Here is an 18,176-nt window from a genome sequence, read left to right as displayed (position 1 = left end):
GCCCGACCTAAGCCTACCTCCACAGTGGCTAATGTGCCTAGAGCAGGCTGGGACCCAGAGGGAAGCAGAACAACAGAGGACTCCCTGCAAGAAAAGAGAACACAGCTTAACACCATCCAAAAAACCCTATTTTTATTTTTTAGGTTCCCCACCCCCAGTATTTTTCCTTTTTTCCAATTTAAAAAACAAAACAAAAACAAAACACGTCCCCCCCCCATTTCCCCCCCTTCGCCTTAAAATAATATAAAGGTAAGTTTTTTATTTTAAAAAACCCCAGTAAAAGAGCATGGAATATACCCACGTCAAATGTTTATCAAAGCATTAAGAGAGTCTGTGCAGTGACACCATCCTGTCATTAACTCCCAGAACTGCAAAGGCAATTTTCTATGAAGCTTGCACCTGTAGCACCCGGAGTGGAGCTTTTTGAGTTCTACATATTTTTGGCATGATTGCAGAATTATTTTAGCCAATGGCCCAAGTTCAAATTAGCATCGAAATCAGAAAACCATTCAGTCCTGCTGTTTACTCTAATAAATGTCCAGAGATTAGCTGCACATTATCGTTTGTAAAAAATAATAATAGTAATAAAAGGAATCAGGCACAGCATTTTTGAGTTTTACATCATTTATGGAAGAATCACTTTAATTACTCCATGGGGCTGCTACACTGGTTATTAGAATTGCTAATAAGCAGCAGGCTACGTGCTCCCACCAGGGGACTGTCAATCAAAGCCGTCGCAGGTATATAGCAATGAGAGGGTCTGGCTAGAACCACATGTACTGTATCAAGGCTTTTCGCAGAGGTTTTGTATTACTTACAGAATGGTAGATTTTCCTCACCCACAGAGGGTTTAAAGGAGACAGAACGGCGCAAGGATTTACCTCCCATTGGCGTGCATCATCAACAATAACAGAGGCTTTGGTGGACAGAATCTGCCTTCAGCACCATGAACAGTTCCCTGGCTTTACCAATCCATTATGCAGGAGGCTATGAGCCCCAGGATTCCAAGGAGTGGAAGGTGGTGATCCCAGCCTTCTTAGGGGTGATCTGCCTGGCTGGCTTTGCAGGGAATGTGTGTGTCATTGGGATCCTACTGTACAACTCCAAGAAAGGGAAGCCGTCCATGATCCACTCCTTGATCCTCAACCTCAGCCTGGCAGACCTGCTCCTCGTCCTCTTTGTTGTGCCCTTCAGGGCAGCAGCTTACTCCAGAGGAGCCTGGTACCTGGGGTGGTTTCTTTGCAAAACCTCCGACTGGTTCCGACACGCCTGCATGACAGCCAAGAGCTTGACCATCGCTGTGGTTGCCAAGACTTGCTTCATGTATGCAAATAACCCGGCTAAGCAGGTGAGCATCAAATGGCACACCATCTGCGTTGTGCTGCTGGCGATTTGGCTGCTGGCCTTGGGAATCCCGCTGCCTTTGTGGTTCTTCAGCAGCCTCTGGGAGCCAGAGGTAGGCTCTGCTTTGTGCATCGTGATCATTCCAGCCCATGCTCACGAGTTTATGTCAGCCTTTGTCAAGCTTTATCCCCTGCTGGTCTTTTGCACCCCCCTCACTTTTGCTTTCTTTTATTTCTGGAGAGCTTATGGCAGATGCCAGCGGAGGGGGACCAAGACTCAGAACCTGAGGAACCAGATCAGATCCAGGTGCCTGACTATGATGCTTCTGAGTGTTACTGTCACCTCTGCCGTGATGTGGCTTCCTGACTGGATATCTTGGCTGTGGGTCTGGCACCTGAAGAAGGGTGGGCCTGCTCCCCCACAAGGATTCATGGCCACTACCCAGGTCCTGATGTTTGCCATCTCTTCGGCCAACCCTCTCATCTTTGTACTGATGTCAGAAGAGTTCAGGGAGGGTTTCAAAGGCTTGTGGAAAAGGCTTACGCTGAAGAAACCGCTGCCTGCCCCAGAAGATCAGGAGGAAACAGTGGTTGACAACACGGAGGAAGCCCCAGATTCTGTTCCTTCTCCAGAGGTAGTGACTCCTGATGAAGAAAAAGAGCCCCCCTCCGTCCCTCAAACCTCAGAAAGCATGGAAATCAAGAAGGAGATGCCCATTTTGCCAGATGTTGAACAATTCTGGCACGACAGGGAAGCAGTCCCTGATGCTCAAGACAATGACCCTATTCCTTGGGAACATGAAGGGCAAGAGACAGTAGGTTGTGATCAACAGAACTGAAGTTAGAAAGCTGATATATATATAATCATAATTTTGTTGCTTACTTGGAGTAATGCTGAACTGGGTATACTACTTTAGTTTTACACCTTTGCATGTGTGCTTGGGACTTCAGAATTAATGTAATGAACAAATGCAACTGTCAGTTAATCATTCCAGTTATTCTGCTCTGAGATTTTTATTTCTCATTTTACTTAAAATGCATGTCTTGTATTTTCAGATGGTGATTTAAGTTAAAATTTCAGGAAGGAAAAAATAGTAATTTGGTTACATTTGCAAAGTAGTTTTGCATCAAGAAGTGAGCTGAAATTGCATGAGATGACTATAAAACAGAAGGGCTTTGTGCTTATTTATAATACATACTCTGTATATAGGTTTTGTAGGCACGCTTTGGGGTGAACAATTATGGCTTTGAACAGGTTTTGACCAATTCAAAAAGAAGGGCAGAGCAAAAGGTGTAATTTGGTTTTAACTAATGAAGCAGTATGCATGACAGGTTCTCTCATTATTACACTTAATATGTATTAAACATGCTCAAAGAAAATGTGGCTCATGTTTTTCTGCTAACCGATCAGCCTTCTTAATGGGCTTGCCACTTCACACGAATAACAGAAATTAGCTTTATAGTCTAAGTATAGTGTTCCAAACCAGGTGTGTAGAAATCTTCCATTCCACTGTATAGTCATTTAGCAATTAATATAACATTTGTATTTGGCAGCAAGGCAAGTTTTGAACAAGAGCCACTTACATCAAATGCACCAGGACCTTATTATGCAACCGGTATATATATTTTTCCAAAGCTTTATTACTTTATCTCTCAATTGTAGATACAGTTGCATGTTTCATCTTCATATGAGGACTCACTCGCTCTCATTTAAAATACTGTTTTTGAAAAGGGCAAGTGAGTTACTGATTGAGTTCTATCATCAGGTGTGGCTCATATCCACAGTTCTGGAAATACAACTTTTGTATATGCAGGACAGGATTAGTCTTATTTCAGTGCAAGGCAACATGCATTATCCATCACATAGCAATACTGTTCACAACTGCTGAAGCACATTTGTATATGAAAGGAAAAACTGACTCCAGCAAACTAGCTTTTAAAACGTAAGTGCTATTCTTCCTTATAGGTTTTCTGAGTGCTTAAAGGTGGAACTGTACATACATACATAAAAAGTTCAGGGGATTAAAGTTACAGTTCAGATCTTGCAGCTATTCGATTCCGATGTATTGATGACATTTTAATTGGTACACATCCCTCTGAAACGAACAGGGACACAACAACTGTTCCTGGAAACATTTTTAATGCACAGAACTGTTAACAGGGCTGGCCAAAGACATTTCTGTTGCCTCTAGTGGCTACTACACTGTGAGATTCGATGTGTTTGCCTTAGGCTGCATTAATAGAACTGAGGACATTGGGGAGTAACAATGTATATTGTGGATGAAATCCAGTGCTGCCTTTTCTGCTAGCAGAACAGATGTTGATCCAGGGGAGAGGGTCTTTTACCATACAACGAAAAAGAATTTTCACTGCTTCCCCTTTCCTCCTGCGGCCTCCTGCAAGTCTGTTCAGGAAGTTGGCAGATCCTCCAGAAAAGTGTTAGGTGGCAAAGCAAGCTGAGTGGGAAGTGGCAGAAATCACCTCCCCCTTTTACATTAGCAGATTATTCCACTGGATCAAAACCTGGAACAGCAACACTGCGTTTTGCCAAATAAGAGTTGTGCTTCTGTGACATCGCAAAATATCCTGAGATGCAGCTCTTGGATCACGTGCTACTGTATTTTTGCTTGTAAAAAAATTGCCAACCCAAAGAACTACTTAGATTATGTGTGGTTCAACATGCCAGTTTCAATAAACTTCCAAGTCGTTTGGGTATCCATAAGTGCATGTTTTTTCACTTGGTTGTGTACAGAGCATTGTATCTTTCAACACTACACTTAGTTTGATTGCAACTGCATTGGCTACTGTTTGTGCAATAAGACGTGGGTGTGCAGATTGCTCCTGCTGCACCAGGCTCACCTTATTGTGGTAGTAACTATATTTGATGCAACCACAAAAGCAAGCTGTGTTTTTTTGTTTTTCCCCTCCTCAGCAGGCAAGTTTATAAAGACAAATCTTTACCAAAGACATGGTTTATATTGCATACCTTACCAGCACCGTAGAAATAGACACAAAATTAAAATGTACTACAATACTGAAAAGGAATACTAGTATAATACTTTGCATCTGTAGGATGTCTCTGGAATTATACAGGAGAAATATTCCACCAGTCATATGTTGATCCGAGTTCTTTCATTGAAATGGTCTGCAAGCAATGGGGGCGAAGGGTGTTTGTAAAAGCATATACAACCTATGACAACACCATAATTTTCCATTCATGGCGAGTATCATAAATGATCCGGCAACTCTAAAGAGAAAACAGCCCTGCAGAACTTGCTTTACTTTCATTAGTGAGGAAATGTGCACATACTTATTATGCATTTTTAAAAGAAGCATTTGCGGCTAAAGTGCTCTGTGGTACTTAGAAATAAAAGCTATACTTTATTTTTACCTTGAAATTCAACAAAATATAGATGCTGTTAGTATTTTATGCAGCACTAAGGCTATTTACTCCCACACCCCTCCCCAGAAAGCACTGGAATTGGACAGTCAAATCTAGTTGGACAGTAATCATTCCCTCAGATTTCAAGCTAGACCTGTCAATCACAAGAGCTTTCCCATTTCTCTTGGTGCTTTACCTTTTTCTCAAACCACCCTGCCATTTTTGTTATAAGGTAAGCTTTAGAGACATGTTCTCTACAGCATTTGTTGGGCGTTCAAATCACCAAACTTTGGGGGTGGGATTCTTGTCTTGAGGCATCTCATACATACTGCTTCACCTTGGACAAGCCCAGAATCCCTCTAAAGCAATTTATATTAGCTTGGGAATCCTCTGAATCCACTACAAACTCTTAGCAAGCACTATCCTTTGATATAATCCCTCAAAAAGTAAAAAATGATCCCCCCCCCATTATGATGCCCATGCTCTGGCATTTTGACTACTTTAAATGTGTAGGTAATTTTTCAAAAAAAATCCCATGCCTATTTGTATGATTTCCATATTGCCTGACTCATCAAATAAACCACTTAGGATGTGATCCTATGATTGCTGTGGAAGTCCAGGAATGTTAGCCCTCATAAGTCTTCCCACTGTGGGTGTGGCAACATCTGCCATCAAATTATGCCAGCCTTGGAAGTAATATACTTACTTTCCTTCCCACTGCGCAAAAAAACCTAGAAATGAAAGAAGAAAAAAACAGCTACCTATCTGAAAAGGGGAGGAGGGAATAGAAAAATGTGCCACCATCTTATACCCTGCTAGGGGTATGGATATGGTATTTCCTTTGTTTCAGATTCTCCCTCCTCCACTCTGCCCAAATGTAATGAGCCATTTACTAAGCATGTACAATCCATATATAAAAAGGGTTGGTTTATTGTCGTTCAAATACGTAAACTGAACAATCCCAACATTTCAAAATTAAACTTTAGAAACACAAGTTTAACATTCAAAACAGGAATATAGTTTACAAGAAATACCCAGAAGGGAACTTCATATTCTAATCCAGAAGTTGGTAGAGATCACTTTATGGTAAATAAAAGTGTATTTGTACAACCGTGCTATCCTGGGGAACACACTTTTTCCTGTGCATTTCCAATTTACAGCAAAAACATTACCGACTACAGGGCAAAGCAACTTGATTGTGCCTACTGGGGAGGACAAGGAGAGGGGGGAATCAAAGCAGGCCTGTGAACAAGATCAAATGGTGTTTATTCAATTTGGTCACTGCAAGGCTCATTCTCCTCTCATGCTGGACCTGACGTTAATGGGGTTAGTCCTGATTTATATACAGGAAAGGCCACGCATGAGTAGAGAATTAGGCCCTATATTTTCAGGTTCATGAAGGGGCATAATCTTACTGCGGTCTTCAGCAGTCAATAGTTTAATCATAAGAATGCCTGACCTTGGCTCTCCCATTAGGATATCTGCGGTATTTTTTGCCGTTCTTAACTTGAAACCACTAATATCAATCATCCCAAGGCTTTCACATGTAACGCTGCCAAGAACGCTTCAAAATGCTACCAACATTCACACCTTGTACACAGATATCGCATTGTTCTAGGACCTAAAAATCACTGGAAATAGCTGCATGGTTAGAATATTTGTCAGTCATGCGACAAAGAGAAAAAGCATCGATAATGCAAATGTTCTCTCTGCATAGAGACTGTTTTATGTTCACAAATGTTGCTTTTCTCTCTGCTCCTTGGATGGTTTTTGCAATAGGTTCATGGTAATGTATACGATTAAACCTGACAGATGGCTCATGCAATCTTCTTGACTTAACAGATATTCTTGTTCAAGAGTATGTCACAATTATTTTGTTGTTCGTCTTGTAGGCTCTGAAGCTGTGGGAGGAGGCGGGGGACCTCTGCGATCTAAGTCATCTACATAGGACACAATGAGTTTGCGTCTCTCCTCTGGCACACAGTCAAGTACCAGATAACGTTTGTCATTCTGTAATATCTTTTCGATATCCTTCAGGTGCTGGTCAGATTCCTGGATCAGCTTTTTGGATCTGCAATTAAGTGTAAGGGTCATCATTACCATTGGATGACTGGGTGCACCGCAGAAATGAACTGGAATCTTGGTGAAGATACTAGTGGACAGGTGTCCCAGTAACAATTCCACCCACCAAAATCAATCTCTCTTGACATTGCAATCAGGTAGGCCAAATGCTCAAAAGGACACAGAGACTGGGCTATCCTCTCACCTATAAGGTTGCCCCTTCAGGTCAGGGGTGAGGCAAAATGGCAGGGATGTGTGAATGTAAAAAATCTTGCACTGCCACTGCCTGTGCTGTATCTGTTCTGCAGGTAAACAGAAGACTTCAGTCTCAAGGGCTGCCAGTACCTTTTAAAATCAGCACTAATTAAACTATAAAAATGTAAAATAAGAAAAATGAGCACATTTCAAATTAAACACTGCAGTTGAAGAACACCTGTAGAAAATGGATGCCAATATCCCAGTTGTACTCCAGACCAACTGAAGATAAATATGATTATTTACATTCATTTGAGACAGTGCTTTATTTCAATAACAATAGCAATAATCAAGTGTAAGAGGATAAGCCTGAGTGGGGAGCTCATGCCATCAGTTTTTGAATAAAGCATCACTGGCCTACAAGAACTGTTGTTGCCAGTCCTTTCTTCATCTTCCTGGGGCTACTTAAAGAACCAAGAAGGAAAGGAATAAGAGAATCCCAGCCTACAAAGCTAAGCTCCTCAAGTAGAGATCAGCAGAGATCACTAACAGCTGAAGGCAAATCTGCTATTTTGTTAGTTTGCAACTTTTTTGTTTTAATAGTTAACATTTCTGAAACTGCACTGAACACTTTAGCATACAGGTGGTATATAAACAATGTAAATTGTTAAATAGATACTTTGCAAAAGGACTAACTAAAAAGAAAAGTACACAACCTACTGGGGTCAAGTTATCCTTAGTAAATGGATAGAATTATCCATGGGTAAGGGGACTGCTGTTAACTAAACAATCAGTGGCTAGGAGCAGAAAAAGTGCTTTCTCATCAGCTCTCCCATAGGGGCTAGAGTAGCCTTTGCCAACGTGATACCCTCCAAATGATTTGGATGACAACTTGCCGCAGCTCCAGCCAACGTGCTGGTAAGATGCTGTGAGCATGGCTGATGGCTGGGGCTGATGAGAGCAGTAGTCCTAAACATCTGGAAGAAACCAGGTTGGCAGAGGCTAACTGAGCTCAGCAACTCTTCATAATGCAGCAGCCCAGTGTAGGAGTTGTGCTACACTGTAACAAATAGTGAATGATGATAATACAGGTTGTAGTATATAAACACTGTGGATCACAAAATGGTTTTGAGGAAGAGCTTGCACAAAACGAGAGGAACTCTTCTGGACTTGGGGCAACTTTCTTCATGCAACACTCTTCTGCTAGGTCAGAAACAACCCTTATGGGAGTGGACGAACAGCTCTGTATCCAACCCAATCTGTTCACACTGCTAAGAGCAGGCCACATATTTTATAAAATATACATCTCTAAATATTTGTGTACATAAAAATTAGCTTGGCACAGATACTCAATTTGAACAGTATCATCCCAGAAATCCAAATCCATGATTTAGAATACTTTCAAATTCATGGAAAGAACTGATGGCAATCCATTTTTCCCCTGTTTAAAAAACTGCTAAAGCTAACCAGATATTCGACATAAATATTAAAAGGTTGAAGAACCATCTCTGTGTTGCTTTTGAATACACACCTGTATGTTATAAATTTGGTCTCTTTCAAAAGCGTTCTGAAATCCGCTTTGGCTGTAATATATTTGTCTCTGATGTACTCTTCAAACTCTCTTTGCTTTTTCTGCATGAAAAGAAAGAAGCAAATTTGGACATTGCATCTCCATTACAACATAGATCTCCTAATGTCTATTAGGAGCTGCTGAACAAAATATATGAGGGAGGAAATTGCTGTTGGTTTTAACATCACATGGGTAGTCTAGAATGACCACTGTAAGGCTTCTTACCCTGTCACTGGAGGAGAATTTAATACACCTGGGATCTTCTTTAATTATTTTCTTTACTTCTTTCCATGTTGATGTTAAGGTAATCTTTTGAAATAGAAAAATAGAAATATTACAGGCTGGGGTAAGAAATTCAAACATGCAATACTAAGCTGCAATTTTTGCAAAGGATGGTCTCTGACTTAACATGTGATAACCATAATCAGAGAAAATCACCCAAAAGTAGAAGAGGCTGCTGCAAAGAAGCAAAAGACCTTCTATTCAGCAGATGTCCAGGGGGAAGGATTCACTCTCTCACGAACAGCCTATACTACTGCTGCACAACACAGAAAGTGGGATGCCCTTTAATTGTGCTCAAATGTTAAGTGAGGGGAAGGAGATATAAAGGTGCTGACTGACAGTTTTGGTCTATTGTTACACTGTTTTCACTTTTGAACTCAATGCTACTTTTAAACAAGACTTGCAAAATAAAATAAATTGAGAAACTGAAGTCATTTAAATAGTGAGATGTTTAACTTGGTAGACTATAAATCAATACATGCTACTAAATTGTTAACATTTATTCATGTAGGATTAAACCTATTCCCTGCCCCACCAATAAACATTTTCATATGTATCTGAGATCTGCTACCAACCATCAGACTTTGTCAAAAGGAATCAGAGAAATGTTTGCAAATCTCTCTCCACCCGCTCAAAATAGCTCAGATCTAGAAACAGGGGCACAACATAATAGTGGGCTTGAACAAACTACTTTGTAATTCAGCATATACACATTTTGTTCCAAGATTTGCTGGGCAGAAGTCAGTGGAAAATGAAACAACAGTAGAAAATACCAATTTAATCTCAATAATATTTTGTAGTAAGATATAAAACACACATAAAACTATGTTAGAACCCAAGAAAAATTGCAGAGCATCTGCTTACTGATGAAGTTTCATCTAGAAGTTGCCGAAAATGCTCTTTCTTTTTCTTTGTAAGTGCCTCAATGTGTTCGTTAAATAGTTTTTCCTTCTCTTCTCTTTCCAGAAGGGAGCCAGATTCCCACCGATGATCTTTTCGAAGTGTCCTTCTAGTATCAGACCATGACACATCTGAAGATCGCACCTAATGGAAGGAATAATTTCAATCACTATACAGCTTGTTAAAATATATACTTCAAAAACTTTAGTTAATTTGCATTAAGATTATTACTATTATTGCTCCATTTATTACTTGCCCTTCACTAGAAAGTCCCTGGCTGGGTTACAGGAATATTAAAATACAGCATTAAAAAGAGTTTAAAACCAATTACAGTCACAACTAGACTGGGTCGTAAAAATATGTGTCAAGTGTCAAAGTAATTCTCCATTACTTTGGTATGAATACATCTACCAAAGAGGGAGAAATATGTCTGCATTAATGTAAAAATATTCCCAAGGTGGTCTCTTTTGCTATGTGGGTGCCCCCCCCCCAAAAAAATAAAAAGTATGGATTTTGGCTGTGCTGAAGACAATACTTATACCTACGAGTTTCATGGAAACATTGAGCATTATCCAACTAAGTCATACTCAAGAGTAGCCCCACCCACAAAAAAGAAAAAAGTAAAGTAAAAAAGAGTATTTGAAAGTAGAAGAACTTAGCTTAAAGATCAGTGAGAGCCAGGGGGAAACAATCTGATTCATTGGGCAGGAGAGAAAAAAATGAGGAGACTGTGCCTGCCTCCCAGAGTTCTTTGCTCTCCTGCCTCCATCACGTGATGAGGAATAATACCCAACCCATTTGGGTCATGAGCAACTGCCTCAAATATAGAAGGGTTTCAGTTACTGAATCCCCCTGATTTCAGCAGAGTATAACTAGCAGTGGATAATCACACATTACTTTGAACAAATGAGCTGGAGTCCTTGATTTAAAAATCCTTGTCCTTGATTAAAAGTCCTTGATTAAAAAAATGGTTATCTATGTAGATTATACAAAATGTACAAACATACATACAGCCCCAAATTACTTCAAAGCAAAGAGAAATTAAGATATCATTGTGGTCTAAAGTATCTCCATGTATTTTCCATATGTTACAGACCATCAATGTCACATTCTCTTTGTTATTCATTTTGAGGGAAGCAGGATTGGTTTTTTGCTATGCAACACTCCCTTTCCTTATCATGCATCCTGTCTTTTGCTACCATTTGCTATTTCTTGGCAGAATTCTGCAAGTGATTTAACAGTCAAACCGTCTTCCGAGGGAACTCTGGAAACTGTAGCTCTGTGAGGGGACTAGGGGTCTCCTATTGACTCTCAACATCCTTAACAAACTGCAGTTCTCAGAATTTTGGGGGGAAGCCATGGCTGTTTAAAGTGGGGGGGGGGGAGAGTCATGACTGTAAAATGGAGATGGAGCCCTAGTCATGTTCATTAATTTCTTTGAGTAGCTAAGCAAAACCTAGTTGAATACCACCCAATTATTACACTGGCCAATGGAAAAAGGGGGGAACGGAAAAATGGATAATTTAGCTCTTCTGAAATCATAGGACTTTAGGGAAGGCATCTATACTCACATCAGTCTCTTATGGGATTAAAATCAACAGGAAACAATTTAATGTGTTCTCTATACACAAGTGCATACCTGACCTTGTTAATTTCAACACACAGGAATCTCACCATATCAGATAGGAGAGCTTTGAAATTCTGGATGGCCTCTTCTCGTTTGTGCTGCTCTCGTTCTCTATCAATCTCCTTTGTCTGTTCAGAGCGAGCTTTCTGAACTTCTCTCTCTCGTTCACGCAAGCTTGCTTCAATGCGAGCCTGTCTTTCCAGTTCCTTTTCTTTTTCAGAGTCCACATTCTGAAATGGAAGCCAAAATGCACATTACATTCTGCTTAGACTAGCTACGAATTTTAACACAAAAAGAACTCAAGAAAAAATATCTGATAAAGCAAATTAACGCAGCTAGTTAAAAATCCATTAAACTGCTGCTACTAGTGCAAGGTTTCAATTAAATGTTTAAAGAATGTTTGTTAACTATAGTTATCACAGCTCCGATAGGATATACAAATGAAAGACACTGAGTTGTATCCAACTGGTATCGCTCCATTAATGAAGTGGAATCAAAGCAATTCCTCTTCAGCAGCACCCCACCCCCTCCCATGATATTACGAGGGTTCCTTAATTCTGTACAGCATATGGAGAAAGGGGGGAGAATTCCTAACCATCGTCTTAAAATCTGTTATGTGGCTGGAAGGCTCTTCTGGATCAAAAAACCTTTCAGCAGTGGAAGGACACCAACCCAACCCACTGCATACTAAGAGATGTGATAAGACTACCTTCAAAATCAGAACCGCTGAGTGAAGAATAAATCAGGGCTAGGATTCAAGTAAGTGTTCTACGAGTTCAAGCCAACTCTGGTCTTGTACTGGCAAAACATTCCAAGGACTTTCAAAAAGGAGTGGCGAAAGTCCAACATTTAATTGGGCTTAGTGAAGTCATTTGGAATACCTAAAACATCCTCAGGGCCACCTTACTCCACTCCCTTCTCCTGCCTCCAAGAATCTGTTAGGAAAATAGGGTGGCTATTGGTCCAAAACTTCCCCTAATCCCTCTATCATCACTCTACAGAATTTTATGGACCCTAGGATGGTCTTCCAGATTCTGCTCTCGTTCTTTTTTATATATAATATATATAATGTGTCACCTCAAGAGAGTGTTTTATAAGGCAATATAAATAAGTAAGTAACTAAGAACCCCAATCTGAGACTATGGGGCAATTCCTACCACTGCTAAGAAAACTGATTTATGCTTGTGTGGGGTATTTCAAAGTCTATTGTCAATTGCTTCATCACTGAAATACTACAAACATGGAAGCAGCTTCATTAGTAACACACGTACTTTGGCTATTTTTTCAATGTACTGTTTAAAAAGATCCTCCCTTTGTGAAGAGCTATCCACAGCTTTGTAACGAGGGTCAGTCTCTACTTTGTCCTTCACTTTGCTCCAGCGAGACTGACTGTCCAAGTGGTGATTAGATAACAGTTCAAAGAAGTCCATTTTGATCTATATTTCAAAACATAAGACAAAAGGAAGAAAAAGGGAACAAAAGAAGTCACTTAGACTTCTGAAAGCTTGCAGTGTAATTTAGAAATAAAAAGAAGCAGACTCACCGTACAGCAAAAACTATTTTAATTTAATAGATTCAAAACTAGATGATTCCATTAGAATATTAAACTTTAAATTTAATCCACTGCCATTTTGAAAGAGATTTAATTATATATTAAAACATAATACAGAAGCCTTCAAAATGCAATGTGACTAATTCCTTTAAGGCTACTGCACAGACATGAGAATCTTAGGACATTACCTAAAGAGGGTGCTTACACATGTCGAAGTGAACCATCTCAATAGTTAGGGCTTGCTTGAGAAGTTCCTACTACAGCAGCTCTAATCTGCTCTTCCACTTAAAGAGTGTGCATTATATACACAACTGGTATTGCTCCTGCAGTAACTGCACAGGAAACCCAGAATGTAAATATGGGACTAGTCCTCATATTTACTGAAACTGTCCTCTACATGCATGGCAGGGAAGCACAATGTGTAATGTGCACCGTGGGACATATGTGTTCATTTGTGCAATCCTTCCACCTTAAGGAAGTGTGTGCATGCAGTCTAAGTCCACACCACTTATAACGAGAGCCTGCTTTGATAAGTAGTCCAGAGCTCTAGAACACATGTGTATACTGTACTTTTGGATTCTAGCCATGGTATAATCCACTGAAGATTGTTGGTTCACAGAAGCAATGCTTGGTGGGCTACACCCTTAGATTTCTCATTGCACTTTTAAGTACCAACTCACTGAATTAAGGAATAGAATCACAGAATAAAGTATCAATATTTATATGTGATCATAAAAATGGGCACGTTAATGTTCCAAGGACACCATTGGTAGCAGCTAGCAATGGATAATGATTTCAAAACTTGGTATGAAGGGCACAATTAAGTTTCATACAAAATAGTGAGAAGTTGTCCAAACATAGTTATCTGGCTAAATGCAAGCATAAATCATAATAGTAGAATTCAGTCTACAATGAAATGTTTCATGAAACAATTCTCCCTTCCATATAAACAAGTGCAGCAAAACATAAGCATTATTTTTCTCTTCTTCCTTCCCCCTCTCTCCCAAGTTATTTTTTTTCTGTTGGCTTCCCTTGGAAATTCTGAAATTTTCTTAATTTTATGTATGACAGGGATGTCATTGCAGAGCCTTTGGTACTGTCACCTGGACGGGTAAAATCACTTAACTACAAGGCACAGTAGATCATCATAATCTGTTTGGATGAATCAACTTCTCATGTTGTTGTGGCAGTGAAAACCCACCTTTTCAGGAGTTGAGAAAGCATCAACAGTGGTTTATGCATGTATGTGGGAGAAGTGGAGTGTCCTCCAGGTGGTGGTGCTGCAGAGAAGTGGCAAGGCTGGAGCAGCTCCAGGTTGGTGGCAGCTCCACAGATGCACTGCCAACCGGAGCTCTCCTGACCTCGTTCCCTCCCAGTTATTCTAGCTCTGCCACCAGCACCTCTGCCCCATGCATGGCTGCTAGATAGTAAGAGTACAATTGCTGCAATCACATGGGAAGATGCTTCACACAAACAACTTATGCTCACCCGTAATCAGGCCTCTGACCATTAAGAAACCTTTTACCAGTTATCTTATCTTTCTAAATGGCTAAGCCCTGCCAAGGGGCAAAGTTTATCGCTTTAAGAGCATTCACAGCTTCTTTCTGAGATTAGAGAGATCATAGTTATTTTAGCTCTAGAACAGATATTATTCCATTGTAAGACAGGCTATATTATAAATCTCAACCCCCCAAACCCAAATCATGCATGCAGAGGGTGTTACCTGCAACCCCAAGTCCTAATACATAATAGGACACCAAATCCCAATGACTTAAGTATGATTAACAGTGCAGCTTGATGCCTTACCAGCCAATTAAAACTTGCATTCTAGCTTCCTTCAATTATTAATTACTACATAAAAATAATGCTAATAGTCTGTAGCTCTCCCTCAACACTTATGTTTGGTTCTTGGCACAGTATTATGCAAGGACAATGAATTTTAAGTCCAAAGGCAAATAAAATCATGAAAAGGCTGCACAACACTGTGTAGAGCAATTTTTCTCTCCACCAATAGCAGATCTATCAGAGTAGTATTTAAGAAGATATTCAGCAACCTTGTAGCTATTTTTTAATGGTATTTGTTATTCCAAAGTTGAACTTAAGCACAGCATGCAGCTAGTATCAAAATAGAAAGCTTTCTAAGCCAGATATATGAAAACAACACTTACGAAATTAAAAACAAAATGTGTTTCTGTGGAAATCTTTAAAGTAAGGGTCATTGTACAGGCACACCTAATCGATTATTGCTATTTTTCTACTGTACACAAAGATAATCTTCAAGCCATAATTTAACTGGGATTCATTTAGAAGGCTTCAGAACATTAGAACACAAAGAAGGTACAGTAACAAACCTGCCTGACATCTACACAGCATGCACCAGTCTCTCTAGAAACCAGCAGCTGCCCTCCTTTTTCTAACTTGAAGGCTAGCATGATCTTACCACCTAGTGCTGCAGGAACATACAGTATTCCAACTAAAGGCAACCCTTCCATGGACTTTTCTACCAAAACCAGCCAATCCATTCTCCTAATATTTTAATATACCGTATTTTTCGCTCTATAGGACGCACTTTTCCCCCTTCAAAAATGAAGGGGAAATGTGTGTGCGTCCTATGGAGCGAAGAAGCCATAGCCCCGCGACCCTCTCCCGACTGGAGAGGTGACACGCGGCTATGGCAGGAACCTCTACAGCCCCGTGTCACCTCTCCAGCCGGGAGAGCACGCGCATGGGGCTAAAGAAGCCCCCCGCGACCCTCTCCCGGCTGGAGAGGTGACGCGCGGCTATGGCAGGAGCCTCTATAGCCGCCCGTCACCTCCCCAGCCGGAAGAGCGCGTGCGGGGAGTGTCTGCAAGCCTCGTGCACCCGGCAGGAGGTCCCACCGGGTGCGCGAGGCTTGGGGCGGCAGCCTGTCGCCCGATGCACGGGGAGCCCTCGGGAGGGCTCCCCCTGCTTCGGGCGAGTGTCTGCAAGCCTCGCGCACCCGGCAGGAGGTCCCACCGGGTGCGCGAGGCTTGGGGCGGCAGCGGACTGCTTGCGCGCACCTAGAAGCTTGGGGCGCGCTGAGCTCAGCACGCCCCAAGCTCCTGGTGTAGCGCAGCGATCCGCTAGCCCTGGGAGAGCCCCGTGGCTCTCCCAAGACTAGCGGACTGCTTGCGCGCACGCAGAAGCTTGGGGCGCGCTGAGCTCAGCACGCCCCAAGCTCCTGGTGTAGCGCAGCCATCCGCTAGCCCTGGGAGAGCCCCGCGGCTCTCCCAAGGCTAGCGGACTGCTTGCGCGCACCTAGAAGCTTGGGGCGCGCTGAGCTCAGCACGCCCCAAGCTTCTAGGTGCGGGCAAGCAGTCCGCTGCCGCCCCAAGCCTCGCGCACCCGGTGGGACCTCCTGCCGGGTGCGCGAGGCTTGGGGCGGCAGCGGACTGCTTGCGCGCACCTAGAAGCTTGGGGCGCGCTGAGCTCAGCACGCCCCAAGCTCCTGGTATAGCGCAGCGATCCGCTAGCCCTGGGAGAGCCCCGCGGCTCTCCCATGCTAGCGGAGACCTTGCCGGCACGCAGAAGCTTGGGGCGCGCTGAGCTCCACACGCCCCAAGCTCCTGGTGTAGCGCAGCGCACCTGGGGGGGAATTAAAATTTTTTCCCTTTATTTCCCCCCCAAAAATCTAGGTGCGTCTTATGGGCCGGTGCGTCTTATGGAGCGAAAAATACGGTAATTCTAGGGTTTAGGAAACATGCAGGTTTTCTGGTTTCATACAGTGGTGAGAACACCACATTTTACTTGAAAACTGTCACCCTTCAGGAAAAGCAAAGTAGAAAATGAAAAGCGTAACTCCAAGATTATAGATACTAAATCCATAAATGCAGTAACAAAACTGTACCTGTCCCTCTATTCTGGCTTTGTTTTTATTTTTTAAAAAACATGGACATGGTAGCTGGGGGGTCGCTGAAGTTTTTCTAGTGAAAAGGAAGGGAGGCAGAATTGTTTAGTTATAAGGTACTGACCTGGCAACTTTCAGCTTAGTTAGACCTTACTGAGTGGAGCTATATAATACACTTCTGAAAGATGAAACTCCTCAGTTTAGTTGATGTGCCTTACATCTCTTCCTTAGTCATATTTCTAGTCCTAAGGGAACTGTGCTATCTTCTCTCTTTAATTTCACTAAACAAGTGAACCACAGAGTTGGAAGATGCCAAAACAAACAAAACCCAAATCACTTACTTTAAAGGTTTGTGGGAAATCACAAAATTATAGTATTAAATTAGAGGTAGAGAACCTGAAGCCTTACAGATATTGTTTGACTCCAACGCCCATTACCCCCAGCCAGCAATGATAGGAATTGGAGTCCAACAAAATCTGGAGGGCCACAGGTTTCTCTACCCCTGCATTAAACCTCTTTTTGGGAAGAGAAGAACTGGCTGAGAAAGCTTCACTTAACACTTTAAGCATATTTTAAATCAACTTTTATGTTTCTTGTGGAATCAAAAAAGCATGTATGGCTGAAAATACTTTGCTTTTATTTAGGAGGATTTTTCTCCTCTTTTTGCAGTTTACACATTCTGGGCACAACTCTCATCACTTCACAAGGAAAAAACTGAAAAAAATGTAAAGTACCGGAACTGCGGGAGGCTAAAGTCACCACACAGAGATACCAATTCTTTCCTCACTAGGGAATCCCATAATACTTTGCGTGTCAGTGATTGACAGCTGTCAGACTGAACTGATTGACAGGCCGCACAGCACAAAACTGTAAAATCTATCCACTTGTTACAAAACAGAATACATAAAATGGTTACAAGAGGCTTTGGGAGAAAAGAAATAATTAGTTTCAGATGCAAAGATAAACACATTTATTTAACACAAAATCTTGTTTGATGTAACTCATGCAACATAAAATAATTTACTTATCAACTATTCATTCTGATAATGGCTAAGGTGCAACAATAATGTTTAAGCCATGATTATAGATTAAAACAAGTAGAGTGCAATTTAGGCTAGTTCTAGGTTATACATGTTCACCTCTAGAAAGCTAATCATTCTGGTGCATATAGAGTTGATGTAGAATAAGAGTCTGAGGGCACAATCCTGTACATATCTATCAGAAGTTCCACTGAGTACAATGGGGCTCAATATCAGGTAAGTGGGTACAGGGCTGCAGCCTATGAGACTGAGCAGTGCATCAAGTAGTTGCTAGGCTGAATCTCACGCCTAGTATGAGTGGCCTTATGTGAGTCACTCGCCTTTATTTTCAGTTCCCTAAGGGGTTCCATCAAATG

At 41.5% G+C, this 18,176-nt stretch overlaps 2 protein-coding genes across 11 annotated transcripts in view; one reads left to right on the top strand and one right to left on the bottom strand.

Moving 5' to 3' along the window:
• Positions 1-771: 771 nt before the first annotated feature.
• Positions 772-4,065, top strand: GPR151 (G protein-coupled receptor 151). Its single transcript, XM_081181036.1, has one exon. The coding sequence runs from the start codon at positions 947-949 to the stop codon at positions 2,180-2,182; it is 1,236 nt and encodes a 411-aa protein (XP_081037162.1). The 5' UTR covers positions 772-946; the 3' UTR covers positions 2,183-4,065.
• A 1,572-nt stretch (positions 4,066-5,637) lies between these two features.
• The window catches only part of TCERG1 (transcription elongation regulator 1), a 35,964-nt gene continuing 23,425 nt past the window's right edge, over positions 5,638-18,176 (bottom strand). For 7 of the 10 annotated variants that reach the window (XM_081181002.1, XM_081181004.1, XM_081181006.1 and 4 more), the window contains 6 exons: positions 12,632-12,796; positions 11,408-11,590; positions 9,698-9,877; positions 8,777-8,860; positions 8,513-8,613; positions 5,638-6,796 (listed from right to left, as the gene is read on the bottom strand). In XM_081181002.1, coding sequence (XP_081037128.1) covers positions 6,595-6,796; positions 8,513-8,613; positions 8,777-8,860; positions 9,698-9,877; positions 11,408-11,590; positions 12,632-12,796 — 915 coding nt within the window. In that variant the 3' untranslated portion in view covers positions 5,638-6,594. Of the gene's footprint in view, positions 6,797-6,991; positions 7,156-8,512; positions 8,614-8,776; positions 8,861-9,697; positions 9,878-11,407; positions 11,591-12,631; positions 12,797-18,176 lie in introns of all 10 variants that reach the window. The other 3 variants (XM_081181005.1, XM_081181011.1, XM_081181003.1) reach the window with 3 other exon arrangements.

This window comes from Podarcis bocagei (genome assembly GCF_964188305.1).
Source record: "Podarcis bocagei genome assembly, chromosome: 2".
NCBI classification, from domain to species: domain Eukaryota; kingdom Metazoa; phylum Chordata; class Lepidosauria; order Squamata; family Lacertidae; genus Podarcis; species Podarcis bocagei.
Note: the sequence above shows the minus strand (reverse complement) of the source record. Positions and strands in the feature narration are given on the sequence as shown.